The sequence below is a fragment of the Vipera ursinii genome, assembly GCF_947247035.1.
Source record: "Vipera ursinii genome assembly, chromosome: Z".
Classification (NCBI taxonomy): Eukaryota; Metazoa; Chordata; class Lepidosauria; order Squamata; family Viperidae; genus Vipera; species Vipera ursinii.
The window spans coordinates 106,116,897-106,132,330 of record NC_139517.1 but is presented as its reverse complement, the minus strand read 5'-3'; the positions used below and the strand labels follow the sequence as shown (position 1 = coordinate 106,132,330).

The following is a 15,434-nucleotide window of genomic DNA, read 5'->3' as shown; positions in this document are numbered from 1 at the left end:
GAAAAAATATTTGCTGGAGAATGATTTGTCTCTGAAAGCTCTCCTACTAATGGACAGTGCATGTGTCCACCCTCCAAGCTTAGGAAGATGACTTATGGAAGGATTTCAGCTTCATCACTGTAAGGTTCCTGTCCCTCAGTACTATTCTCACCCAGCCCATGGAGCAGCAGATCATTTCAAATTTCAAAAAGTTGTACTCCAAGACGCTTTTTCGGAGATGTTTTGAAATAATCTCTGACATCCAGTTGATCCTCATAGAATTCTGAAAGAAATATTTCAATATACTGCACTGCCTTAACTTTACTAATAAGGCCTGGAACGAAGTCTCTTATAGGACAATGAATTCAGCGTGGAAGAATTTGTGGCCAAAAACTGACACAGAGAAGACTTCAAAGGGTGTGAGGCCAACCCTAAGCCTGCAAGTACATAGGGTACAATTGTGCAAGATATGTATCTTTGGGCCAATCCAGGAAACTCGAGATCAATGCTACTGATGTTGAGGAGTTAGTGGAAGAATATGAAGAACTTAGCACTCAGGAGCTGCAGGAATTACAGAAGTAGCAGCAACAAGAGGTGGCTAAAATGATTTATTCAGGTGAGATAAGGGAAGATGTCCCCAGTTCCTTGATAAAAGAAATGCATGAAAAATGCACAAAAATCCAAAATTTTGTGGACAAATACCATCTGGTCAAAACTTTGACAAGCAATTTATTCAATGACCAATTTCACACCTACAAGGAATTCTGAAAAGAAAACAAGCAATCCTCACTGGATAAGTTTTAGTGAAGGTGACAAAGATGGTGTCAGAACCTGTGGTGCAAATTGAAAAAAAGGCAGAAAAGCACCTAATGTATTGGAGGGGGATTCTCCTTCCAAGCAACACTCTGAGTAACCTCTCCTCCTCAGTACTCTCCTCCCACCATCCATGTAAGGGCTTACCCAGACGAAGAAAAAGAGCCAACTCCAGGCATTTCAGAGGAGGGCCCGGGGAAGAGCCAGGAAGACGCTGAGGTCTCTGTTCACTCCAAGCAGAAAGTGAATGGGTCAGAGGAAGAAGAGAGGCTAGGAGCCTTGGAGGGGCCATCAGGGGAATGACCAGACAAGTGCTGGCTGGAGAAGAGAAATGCAGCTGTAGCTTGGGCTTGGAGACCCAGTCAGAAGTATAGAGTGGGATCTGTCTTAATAAAGTCTTAAAACTCAAACTTCGTGCATGTAGACTGGAACAGGACAATTCCATTAGGACATGTACTCTTCTCAGGTAAAGTGAAGTTTTTATTTTATTCAAGTTATTAATTATTAATTTTAGGTTTATTTCTCATATAATTATATGCAACCCTATTTTTTTACTTATTGCCTTAAAATGTTCATTATCTTTGGCTCAGGAACACATTAAATTTATTCACATTTTTATGGGAAAAATTTATTTGGTCCTCATCATTTTGGTACTTGTCATGCTTCCCATAACCAATTAACAATGAGTACTGAGGTACCACTGTAAATACTTTTTAATTTTTACAAATTAGTATTTATACCCTGAAGAAAACTTTCAAGTAATTCAAAAAAGGTTTAACATAGTAGATAATCAACATTGATGTTGGTGTTTGAAGAGGTCATAAAAATAGCATGAACTAAGTATCTCTGGTACCTAATAGAATTTTCCAAATTTTTAAAGAAAACATCTATATATGTTACATATTGTTATCTACCTTAAATGAAAGGAATACCTAGATATCTAATCTTTTGTGATACATTTTTAGAAAAAGAAAACAAGATTGTTTTTTGAGTTGCTTAAGGTGTTGTACTGGGACCAAAGAGAATTAGAATCGAGTCCCCACCTAATCATGAAGTTCACTATCTAGTGTTAATTTTGGCATTAATCTCAGCTAAATGTTTTAAAACATTGCAAGCAGAGATTATCTGTAGACTAACTAATGAATTATCTAGACCAGGGGTCAGCAACCTGAAACAGTGAAAGAGCCACTCGGAACCGGTTCCCTCACAAAAGGAAAAACTGGGAGCCGCAAAAAATGTGTGCGCATGCGCGTACATGCGCACATGCGCAGAACAGGGTTTGACTGAAGAGTGGAGCCAAGGCGAGATACGCACCTACCCTGCATATTTGAATTGATTGGTTGAACTTTTTTAGTCCCACTTTTTTGTTTTTTGGACTACACATGGCAGAGGACTGGGAGCTGCAGGAGATGGCTGAAAGAGCCGCATGCGGCTCCAGAGCCGCGGGTTGCAGACCTGTGATCTAGACAATCAAAGACTAGACCAACAAACAGTAAACAACAGCTTAACGAAGGAATCACCAAGAACACTGTACCAGCACTTGGGGGGAGAAGCCACTTGTATATAAACAGACAGCAAACCCCATTCTTAGTACTAAAGATGTTACTCAAGTAACATTCTTAGTACTAAAGATGAAACATTTGCAAGAAAACCACCAAGCTCAGAGAGCATCCAGGACTTCACAGATAAATATATACCCAACCCTCAGGTTTTTTTATACCTTGTATACAGTACTTCCTGGAACAGCACACAATTTCAAGATACTGCTAGACTCAGTGCTTTTTTGTATAAGAAAAAGGTGCCGGAACTCACACATGTCATACAACCCGCCTTGCCTGTCCTACAAGGTTCCATCCAAAAAAGGTGCCGGAACTCCGTTCTGAGCGTTCTATGAGAAAAAAAGCCCTGACTAGACTAATATGTGCAGTGATTTATAAGTACTGTAAATTATTTAATTTACAGTACTTATAAATCACTGCACATATTAGTTAAATATTGCTTTGAACTAGTTGTAGAATCAAATATCAGTAGAACAACATTGTTACTTTTTATTCACAGCCCTTTTCATGAAGGATTAGGATAATTTATATTGAAAAGTAATTACAGTAGACTTGTTTATTGAAATCAGGGAAACTATCTTAGCCAAATATTCAGTGCATTGATATGAGTTATTGTTATTACTTTAAAAGCTGCTTTTGATTCAGTTGTGTACTAAAAGATATAACCAGAACTATTTTTCTATAACTATAAGAAAACAACTAATTCCATGTTGACTATGTAAATAAGCTCATTAAAGTGATGTATGGGAAAATTAATGCAGAATCCCCATTCTTATATAATTCTGTGCCCAGAGGTGATAACAATACAGTTGAAACTTTTAAAGACAATCTTAGCCTAAACTGTGATTCACCAATTTATATGTTCAGTAATATTGAAAAATGCAAAGAAAGAAAGAAAATATAATGGTATCTTTCCTTTTGCTGTTGGTACTGAAGCACTAATGACCTATTGACTTTCAGGTACAACAATATATATGTGTGATTTTTCCAGATAAAAATCAAGTTTTCAGTATTAGAAAGACTGTTGTTCCTAGCATTTGTCTACAGCACTTAACACTGTCTTGCTTAGCACCAGAAACTCTGGGCTCAGTCATGGTCATAAATGAAGGACTATCTGTATTTGTATAGTAATCATTAATAAAACACACTCATGCCTGTTGTCTTGAATAATTAGATTCCAGTGATAATGAGATCAGTTGCCACAGTTGATTCAAACTGCTTAGCATTACTGAATGTAATCTGAGCAGTATTCCAGTCATCAAGAAATAGTACAACTATAGGTAGCAGTGATACAAAATGTTTAATGTATCTGCAATGTTGATACAACAACTCAACACATTTGCATAATTTTGGTTAATTTTTCATTCTGAAAGCTTGGCAATTTTTCAAATTCAAGGCAGTCGTTTCATGCACAAGCATTGATTCAGTTGTTTTTTTCATACATACATTAAATTTTTTCACCCCATCTATTCCAATCAGTCATCAGTTATTATAAAAACTTAACTGTTCTAGATCAACAATTTATTGGACCATACTGGATTTCACATACAAGCTTGTTAGTATTAGTCTACATTATATTTCTCATTATGTTCTTAAAAGATATTAATTTCACAAGAGATAACATGCATTAAATTACTTTATCAGGTAGCTAGTACATGTCATTTGACAAAGCAGGAGCTATTTCATTAAAAAAATTAGCTCACCACATACGTTACCACAATAAACTTACCAATACAGGATTCTGAGTAATCATGTGCTTCCCTTTCCCATTTTTTTTTCAAAGCAAGTCTTACTGGAAGCACATCATTTGTTTAAATTAGTAGTAGTCACACTGACAATAAAATTTCTGCACTTGTAGATACCCACATGTTGCAGCACACTAGTAAACAATGTACAGAACTTCTTTGGCACAATAAAGCATTTCCTCATAGTCCTCAAAATCAGAGGTCCCTGTAAGATTGAATGTTTTACACAAGATTGTATTAATATACTCAACCACTGCCAGTAATGCTGGAAAATAAACTCTTACTAAATAGAATTGCACTTCAAAGTTTAAATTGCAAAGCTTCAATAATTAAATAACGTTTACTGTTATCATAGCTATTTGGCCCTCATTTTAAAGTTTCATTACAGAATAAATAGCAAAAAAATAGATTTGAATCAAAAAATTGCAAAATACTTAAAACATTTATATGAAAATCTAGTGTAGCATTTTCTTAGAAGTTTTAGAATGAACCACTATAATTGTAATATGTTCTTTGCAGATTGAATTTAGTGATTAATATTTTTATATATAGTGGATTTTAGTTTTAATTATTGTTTGTTGAAAACATGAATATTGTTATGGCATTGATGTGTATCTTTGTTTGCAAAGACAGTTATTAAGCACAGTTTTTAGTTATGGAAACAAAATACAAAGCATTTTTTAAAAATTGAGTTGACATTTTATAAGTCTTAACAGTAAATTAAGGAATGCCAATTGGATGCAGACATAAAAGCTTCTTTCTGTTTAAACTTGTTCAAGAAGGTGTTAGTCCAGGACTTGTTATTTCTGTCGTAGGACTTGCAAGATATTCACTTGATTTCAAGCTGGTGAGAGATTTGTAACTTGCAACTGATGTCAAAGAACCACAAAGACCAAGTAATGAAGGAGTATCTTCTTTCCCTATTGAAGAAAGTTTGAACTCTTAGTTTAATAATAGTAAACACATTAAATATGAGATGTTCAGCATTGTTTACTTCACTTTCTTCTTTCAAGCTGCTATTATATGTGCTGATGAGCAGGGACAAACCCATGGAGTTTCCCTTGTATGCAACATGACAGAATCAAAAGAAAATCATATTAACATATCAACTCCCCTCCGCCCTGTGCGTTCCCACAGAGAGGGCCTCCTCAGGGTGCCTCCGGTCAGAGAATGCCGACTGGTGGCCCCCAGGGGGAGGGCCTTCTCTGTGGGCGCTCCGGCACTTTGGAATCAACTGCCGGTGGAGCTCCGGATGACATCAGACCTCCGAACCTTCCGTCGCGGCCTGAAGACCCATTTATTCGAATTAGCTGGTCTGGCCTGATGGGGGAATATGGGTTTTTAAAATAGTTGTTTTTATTATTGTATTATTGTTTTTATTTGGGCATTGGTTTAATCTTATTTTAACTTTTGTATCGTAATTATATATGCCCTGTGAACCGCCCTGAGTCCCCAGGGAGAAGGGCGGTATATAAATTAAATAAAACCTAAAACCTAAACCTAAAATACCATAAATTGCTATACCTATATTTTTCACCATTTTATTCTTTTTCTATCTTTTCAAATCAGCACTTTTGTTGAAATGCCAACTCTGCTATATCCAGATAAGCTTAGAAAGATTGAATATTTATTTAACATAGATAACCCATGACCCATTGGGTCATTACAACTATATATTTCCTTCTCTAAACAAAAAAAATCACCAAATTCAAAAAAAAATCAGTGGGTGCAGAAGTGACCTCTAACTTCCTACCGTCTTGACTGCAGCTGACTATCCTTCAGCAGTCAATTATGGGACTAATCTAACCAGCCTCTGGTGGGCTAGGGTGGAACCAGTCTACCTGATCTCCAGTGGCTGAAGAAGCAGCTGGTCTAACTGATCTCCAAAGAGCTAATGGAAGACTAGTCTACTGAATCTCTGGGCAGAGGCATGATAGCAGTACTGAAGTCCACAAATTTGCCAATTTTAATGCCATGGAAGTAATTGATCCTGGATTTTGAACTCATTCTATAAGTCAGCCCTTTTGAGGTGTTGTTGTTGTTGCTATTGCCCTACAATGCACTTTCACCCAGTTAAAAGTTATATACATGAATGTTTTAGTCGTATATAATTAAAAACCTTAACAAGTTAAACAAAATTATTTTAATTATGGGGAATTTCTAGTCTCAACATCCTTTACAATGTTCCTCAGCTTTACCCCAAAAATCTCAATGTTTTTGGAGATGAGCCAACACAACTATTTTATTCCACGACAAAAAGCAGTGTCAAAAGTGTTTCAGTCCAGTCCATTTAAAATACCAGACTTAAATTGAAACATAGGTTTATTTTATTTTGTTATTTTGTACAAACTATCCTGCAGTTTTACATTTTACCATAAGATGGAGTTTTATTCTTTGATGAAAATATTTTTTCAACATTTTTTCAACATATTAATTTCAGACCTCACACTGTAATCAATACAGATGCCGAAGGTTTGCAGTTTGCTCTCAAAATCAAAGCTGAACAGATAGCATAGATTAGATAGATAGAAACTTGTATAGATTTGTATTATCTATGAAAAATATATAATTATACCTATTCTCCAAAAAGAAAGAAAAAGTATGGGTTCTGTGTTCCAAATACTGTTTGAATAAATGTAATTATATTATTCTGCAGCAACAAATACATAATATCATTAGCAAATCAGGCAAGTTTAGTCTCAAATCTTCATTAGAGCCAAGAAAATGTATATGTAAGGAGATTACAAATCAGATGTTTATGCTGCCATTTATACTACATTCAATTTAATTTAATTCTGAATTGCAGATTTGTAGTTCTCAAGCTATACCTGCAAATTAGTCATTATACACAGATTTTTGGGACTGTTCACCTTACCTTCACTAAGTAAATTTAGTCCATCTTGCTTCCCATCTGCATCTGGTAGATTACCTGGATCCAGGGATGTCTGATAAAAGCTTACATCAGCAGAGAGCTGATCCAGGCTGTGATAACTCTTTCTGCAATATCAGTGACAACTCATTTCATTACTTCTGAATTGATACGCAGCAGAAATAACTATTTATTTTACAATTTTCTAATGACAGTATACCTTTTTATAACACTATGCAACCTTTAAATTATCTCCCCTGCCTCTCCCCCAAAATGTGTGACACAATATAGTACATAAAATTGGAAAAGGAGTTAAGATTGTTAATATTATACTAATTTACTCTGAATCGAGCCCATAAACGTTTTTAAAAATTACGCTTTTAAATTTTTACTTATGTTTGCATATTTGCCACCGTATTAGTATTGGCTTATTTTATGCACTTGGAATTTTTAACATGTATGTTTGTATCTAGCTATAGACTTATACAATGTATTGTTCGAGCTGCTATTTACTCTTAGTATTTATCAAAAAAAATCTAGATAATTTGACTGAAATAAAGGAATAATTTTTCTAATAATATTTTGAAAAAGTATCAACAAAAATTCTGTGTTATTAATATTTCATTGTATCCTGCAAAGTTAAGAAATGTTACCAAAGGCACATAAAACTTAATAATTTCTCATAACAGTTACATATATCAATGCTATACCAAGCTAAAAGAAGTTGTAGTACCACAGAAGCATATATGTGTCACATTCAAAAATCCCCCATCATATATGCAGGATACAATTAGAGCATTATTAAGAGCATCTTTTGTATCATTTGCCTTTCCTGCACTGAATTTTTACACTGTAATTATTGGATGATGTTACTGAGGGGTTTAGACCTACACTTTCCTTATATAAACTTCTGTGTGTATGTACGCATACACACAAACACAAAACTGCAAATAAATAATGCTAATTGGTTGAAATATTTTGTGTTTAAAAATCAAAGGACTAATGTATTAATCAATGTTAAATATTCATTTAAAATATGCTAAGGGCTGAAGTTTACTTTCAATATGTTGAATGTGTTTGGGCCTGCTCCACAATGGTCCCTTTTTGGTTTAATATTAATAGATATCTTAATAGCGTATTGGGAAGATAAATGAGAAACAAAGATACTGACGTAATAGTGAACTATTTTCATATATTTGGAATTCAACAACATATGAAGGACTCATGGTTTATCAAGCTTGAATTGTAGCTAGAAATTAATGAAAACACATTCAATCCTTATTTTAAAGCCTGGACTGATGAAACGTATTCACTTTCTACTATCAGATTTTTGATACTGACATCTAGACAGTTTGAGTTACATTTCATCATATGAAAACTTTAAACCTTAACATCAGTCTATATAAATGTAATCAGATCCAATTTCTTTAACCTGTATGTCGCTTAGATGCAAAAGGACCACCTCAGCACAAGGTTACCCAAACAAACCAACATCTCATTTACATTCTATGTGTTTTTCCCATTCATAATGCTAAGTAATTAATGTTTAATATATAAAATGAGTAGAAAATAATAAAAATAATAAGCACAGGTAAACGCTCACTTCCTTACAAGTCACATGATATTATTTTAACCATGCCAATTAGAATTTACTGGCACTGCTATTTTTTTCCTTTTGTGTCTGTCTTGTTCTTGCACAAAAGCAAGCACATGCCATGTTGCAAAAGCAGATTATCAGCTCATCTCCTTTCAAAACAAAAATATATGTTTCTTACAAAATATTACATTAAACATAGTTGTACATTGTTTCAATTATTTTTCTTTGAAAAGCAAGGCTTAAATATGAGATAAAATATAACTAAACTATCAAATTTGATTGTAATACCAGCCCTAAATATTATAACATCCATTCATGACCAATATAAACTCTGGGACTATGTTAGCATAAACATAGGGTTAATAATTAAATGGAATTCTATAAATATGAGAAAAACAAGTAAAGTTCTTAAACATTACCAACACATGGCTGTCTATGGAATTCAAAGCTACTAGATGGCTAATCTAAATTATTTAAATAAAATTCAACACATTAATGGAGGATAGATCTATCAATGGTTATTGTGAATAACCATATATTTATTATTTCCAAAATAATTTTAAATTGTGACAAGTAAAATAAAAGGTGAATTGTCACCTACATGTCCTGTTTTGAGGTTTTCTGGATGAACGTAATCTTCAACATTGAAATGTAAGAATCTGATGTAGAGAGGCTTTGGGCCTTAAGGGCTTCCCTTACTTTCTTACATACTGACCAAATCAAAATAGAATTCTTAAGTTTCAAGAAAATGTTGAGAATCTCCCAAAACATATATGCATAAATAGCTTATTTAAATGTGCATCTTGAAAAAAAATGTATCCACTCTTTCATATCATCCAATAAAGTATGTAAGCAGTAATGGCTGAACTGCCATTTACTGATGAGGAAATCTTTATTTGTTCCAAAAATTCATGGAAAACAAACTCTAAACCATGCTTGAGATAGGATAGGTCTGTATACTTCTACAGCTTTGGTACACTCTCTATTATTAAAGATCAAATACCTATCTTGATAGTATATGCATTAATAATAAACAATCTCATGTTAAACAGTCAATAATATCCTAATGGGAATTTGTATCAAAAAATTAAAAGCAATAGTTTCCTATGAGTGTGTTTAAATGATCTTAATTATTCCAGTGTACCATATACATATTGCCCCAAATAATTTTTGTTCCAACAATCTTAGAAACCCTAATTGAAGATTTTAGCATTGTTCTAAAGTTAAGCTATTGCTCAGTTAATCAAATACCATTATTCTCTAATACATAATATACTACAATATGCTTAATTATACCTCAACAGCTTGTCAAATTGGGCTAATATACAGTTCAATTTTGAAATGAAAAACCAGTGCAAATCTGATGCAAAATTTAAAGCCTGTCAAAGCCTTAATGCGGAACAAAATATAGAAATCTTTCTTGTGAGTTCTGCAATCTTTCTACAGTTCTTAAGCATTATATTTGATTCAGTATGTTTTTAATTATGGTTAATAAAGCAAGCTTGGAAAAGGAAAAGATTCACATAAGAAAAACACAAGATAGGCAGTATCTCCAATATCTTGCAGCCTTTAATTATGCTTGCCCAGGTTTGATATATTTCTCAAGGACAGCCATTGTCACATGCAGTGCTCGCAAAAATTATGCAATTTCAAAATATTTTGAATGTTATTTTTGCTTCCCATCTTTCTAATATAGCAGATAATAATTTTTTTTTGAACAATTTGCATTGACAGGCAAAATTAACAAAAACAACCTACTTACACAGGAAGTGGTTTACATTAGTAATCACTTTGTGCACACACAATGTAAAAATTGTGCATTGGGTACTATATAAACTAGTTGTATTATAGCATTCTAAATGTGTTTTAAGGTAATAAAATATTTATCACGAGTATTTTTGCACTCTTTTAATAATTAGGCATTCAGCAGTTTTTGTTGTCTGCTGAATCTAAAATTCTACTGGATGAGATATGCATGTGGACGAAAGTGAATGAGATTTCTGGGATTTTAGGAGCACTGCACAAATATATCAACTTACTCATCCCATTGCTTATTTTGCTTTCCATAAAGTAGCGTATCCAAGGCAACAGCATTAACATCCAAAGCTCCTGGGGAAGGCCACTGATTGGTGAGATGGGTAGTTAATTCTTGTCTTGATCTTAAATCATTATTCTTTAGCACAGTTCTGTGAACACATAGTGAATTTCATGCCATTAAAAGTAATGTCTTAAAATAAAGGAAGAAAATAGGCTGTTCTTGAAAGGTTTTCCTACTAGCATACTAAAGCATTTTCTCTCAAGAGATTGCTCAATCAAAATTTGGCCATTGAAGAACAAAACTGAATTCACGTGACACTACAGTATGGGGTGTTTTTCTTGTACAAGGGCAATTGGTTATCAATGACAGACGCTCGCAGATACAGAACTTTTATTATACACATTAGAAAATTACAACAATACATTACTTTTTGACATAATCGCCATTCAAATTGAGTCATGACATCTTACAAGATTTGAAATTCCTTAGTAGTAGTCACTCGGCACCAAATCTGGGCTATGGAGGGGTTAGCAAAAACATCCCATTGGAACTGCTTCAAAAAAGTTCTTGGGTGTGTCTAGCAGCGTGCAGGCAAGCATTATTGTGAACCAACACCACAACCGAAGTCAGCATACTCTGATGCATGTTATGGATGGCTCGTCTGAGTTTTCATAAGGTTTCACAGTAGACTGAATTGATGGTCGAACCACGCTCCATGAACTTCACTAGCGGTACTTCTTTGGCATCTTCAGATTTGATGGGTTATCTATGGCACCACTTCCGGTGTAGTGTTGGTTCATAATGCTTGCCTGCACACTGCTAGACGCACTCAAGAACTTTTGAAGCAGTTCCGTTGGGATATTTTGGATCACGCCTATAGCCCAGATTTGGCGCTGAGCAACTATTACTAAGGAATTTCAAACCTTATAAGACATTATGACAAGTGCCTCAATTTGAATGGTGATTATGTTGAAATGTAATGTTGTAATTTTCTAATGTGTACAATAAAAGTTCTGTATCTGCGAGTGTCTGTCATTGATATTTCCGAATTGCCCTTGTATTATACAAGAACAGATGATCAGTCAATTAAATATGGAAATAAGTACAATAAATTAAAACCGCTTAGTTTATTACATCTGATGCTAAGCTAAGCGTATACATTAAGATTGCTAATCTAAGTGCTGATTTATAGAAGAGCCCTCTCTTTGTCTCCCCCCTTTTTTTCAAAATCCAAAAGTTATTTCTGAATCAAGAATAGAACACTCAAAACAACTTCAATAGCTGCAGTGAAGTAATGAATTACCTATTCATATTTACTTTATGAGGGGGGAGGAAGAATTGCAGGATTTACATATTGCTTCATATGAATAAATTGCTACAGCAAAACTAAGATGTACAGAGTTTTTGTAGGGATAATTATGGCAGAAGTAACATTATTTGATGCCCTAACATTTTCTTTTAATATCACAATATAAAAGTTATTCTTACAATTTTTTAAAGAAAAGTTCAAATATTTTGGAAGTTGTAGATATGTGTATATACCTATATATGTGTATATACGTGTGTGTGTGTGTGTGTGTGTGTGTGTGTGTGTGTGAAGTGTGTAGTGTGTTTCACAGAAATGAAAGTATGATGTATGTGTATGTTATTCTTTCATTTCTGTGAAAAATACATTGAGGTAGAAATAATTGTTTCCCAATCTCATGACTGCCACTTTTAGTCAGAAATATCAAAACTCAGTATGAATCATAACAAAGGCTGTCACTTGGGAAAGATTTAGAGTGTTTATAACTAATAGTACAACCACAGCTTTGTTACTTACCAGTACTATGAATTCTCCTATTGGGTAATCTCCTTCACATATCCCTCTCTATGGAATGAGTTGTGATCACCACCTTGACGACTCAGATCTGTTGAAATTTCAAATGTCATGGATGTGAGCCCATGTGGTGCGTTAGCTGTCTTCTAATTAGTAGTGTTAGAAAGTCCCTAAAGCAAGCAAACTAACACAAATACAGCATGCTGAGGAAATCTGAGTTTACGGATTTATGGAGGAGATAACAATAGTAGAATTCAAGTTACTGATATGCAATCTTTCTGCTGATCACGATTATTTGCCAGGCTGTCACTCTGGGCCTCAATCTCCCCAATGAAAAGGGAGGAGTGCAACAAATATATATAAAAAATCCAGTTAGATTTGGATGCAAATAAATGTTCCAGATCAACTTCATATATTATGATGGTCTCATGAAATATCAGTTACATCTAAATCACTATTTTTTTCTGTATACTACAAACCAAACTATTTTTCTGTCAAGTAATGACTGAAATAATTTTCAATCTCTTGGAACATTCAAATGTCCAATTTGTAATTTTGGGAAAAATGATCAAATCAGTATACTAACCGAAGGCCATCGACAGGCAGTAGTCACAACAGTGACAGCTCATATTTGTGTAACTGCCTAATGTGCAATCAGCCCAGGTTCGAATCTCAGAAGGGTACGGCCCACTGATGAAAACAAATAAGTTTGAAATGCATATCAGTCTCCCTTTAATTCTTTGTTAGCAATCTAAAATTTTTTTTTACACAAATATGAGTTGTCACTGTTGTGACTACTGCCTGTCGATGGCCTTCGGTTAGGCTGAAACAGGAAACAAAGATTTGTCCCATGTTTGGGGCCTAGCAAGGTAATCTAAATAGTTAAAAAGCATTTAACACATATCTCCTTTGCTTCTCAGCTAACAAAGTGAGATAGAGCTTGTGGCCTAGAAGTAAAAACAACTGCCTAATGTGCAATCAGCCCAGGTTCGAATCTCAGAAGGGTATGGCTGACTGATGAAAACAAATAAGTTTGAAATGCATATCAGTCTCCCTTTAATTCTTTGTTAGCAATCTAAAAAATTTTTTTACACAAATATGAGCTGTCACTATTGTGACTACTGCCTGTCGATGGCCTTCGGTTAGGCTGAAACAGGAAACAAAGATTTGTCCCATGTTTGGGGCTTAGCAAGGTAATCTAAATAGTTAACAAGCATTTAACACACACACACAGACACACAAACAGACACACACACACATATATATTATAGTTAAGGAAAAAAGGGGGGAAAAATCATCCCTCTAAGAGTAGTATATTTCAAAGTTTTTCCATTTCTTTAGCCATATTCAAACAAATGTTTCTTTTTAAAGTATTCTTTCTGATAAGCTCTATCTTTTTTCTGAATTTCCATTTTAGTCTTTTTTTCTCTGGCCATTGCCTTTCTTAATCAATATGTTTTGCTGCATCATTTGTTTACCTGTAAGGAATTTTTTCTCATTCTTTTCCTTAGCTTCAAAGTTGCTTAGACGTGTTGAAATATTTCCCATTTGGATTAAATCATATTTTTTTATTTTATATCGTTCCATCTTCAAATCTCTAGCCTCAGAATTATATTTAGTCATCTCTACTGTATTTTCCTGAGAAATTTCTTGGAGTGAAATTAGGTTAAAAATAAGTTGATTCATGCTCTCAAGTTTAAAGTCATTGTCCTTTGAAATTTTTGCCACTTATCATATGTTTCATTTTGTAAAGTAATCATTTTATATGGTTCCATCTTTAAGTCTCTATCCTCAGAATTTTGTTCAGTCATCTCTACTGTATTTTCCTGGGAAATTTCTTGGAGTGAAATTAAATTGGAAATAAGTTGATTCATGCTCTCAAAGTTATTCTGGATTTCTATGTAGTTTAAAATCATTGTCCTCTGAAATTGTTGTCACTTATCATATGTTTCCTTTTGTAAAGTATTTATTGCTTCAACTTTGTTATTCTCACTTTGTTTACACAGCTGCATTTTCTGAAAACTTTGAGGTTCAGAGGGGAAAAAATCCTCATCCACCAGCAGGTCAGCATTTGATCATTTTTCATGTCTTTCTAGTCTTTTTTCTTTCTCTAAAGGGTAGGTTTCGCCGCTAACTAAAAGGGAGGGAGCAGAGTCCCCCTCCCCCTTTCTTTCTTCGGAGATCTCTTATTTTGGGGACTTTCTTCTTCAGGAAAATAGGTAGGATAGAGAAAATCAATATTCTTACCCAGATTCAAGCACGTTGTTTATGATCCGCTTAGTTTAAAAGCTTATGGCTTCCGTTGTTTCAGCTATGGCTGGACATAGAGTTAGCCAGCCTTTTCTTCCGTTGGTTTCTGGGAGGCTTCTTCTGGACTGTTCGGAGAGACCGCCATCTCTCCTAAGTCCCTGGGATTTCCTTCCTTCATTCCACCCCTTCAGGGTGGGTTCTGGCCCCTTAGGGTCCTCAACAAAAAGAAATTTCAGCTGAAGGATTCAGCATTCCGAATCTTCCAACTGCTCTGCTGAAAAACAGGATCCAGATTGCTTTTTTGAGGTACATGTGTGGGTGTTTAGTTTTTAAAAATTATGAGCTGTATGCCTATTTTGTGTTTGAACATACATTTGGGACATCATCAATTTGCTTTTAAAATTTCAATTAGAATATGCAACTGCAATTTAATTATATATAGCTTGTTTGTTCAAATTTGGAAATTATCCTTTCGTGCATAAACAGCATTTTTGTACCTATAATTTTTCTATAAGAAAGAAGCACAGACCAAGCTTAAGCAATGCTTATCAGGAGTCACTCCTTTTCAGTCTACCCTTCCTCAGAACAGGTCATGCAGAGCAAGGAGGAACTGTACCTGAACTCCTGAATAAGTTAGCACAGAATTAATTAATGTTAGTTGTTAGCTAGCTAGCTAGCTATTATGAAATTAATTTGCCAGACTCATGGGGGGGCAGCGACAGGAGATGTGATTAAGTTTTAATTAATCAAGCACACCCAGTTTGA

General features: G+C 34.4%; 1 protein-coding gene across 1 annotated transcript in view; it reads right to left on the bottom strand.

The window, feature by feature from the left end:
* Nucleotides 1-4,870: 4,870 nt before the first annotated feature.
* Nucleotides 4,871-15,434, bottom strand: part of RUNDC3B (RUN domain containing 3B) — a gene marked incomplete at both ends in the record, with an annotated part of 44,222 nt that continues 33,658 nt past the window's right edge. The window contains 3 exons of the mRNA XM_083376250.1: nucleotides 4,871-5,016; nucleotides 6,972-7,093; nucleotides 10,602-10,748. Coding sequence (XP_083232376.1) covers nucleotides 4,871-5,016; nucleotides 6,972-7,093; nucleotides 10,602-10,748 — 415 coding nt within the window. The remainder of the gene's footprint in view (nucleotides 5,017-6,971; nucleotides 7,094-10,601; nucleotides 10,749-15,434) is intronic.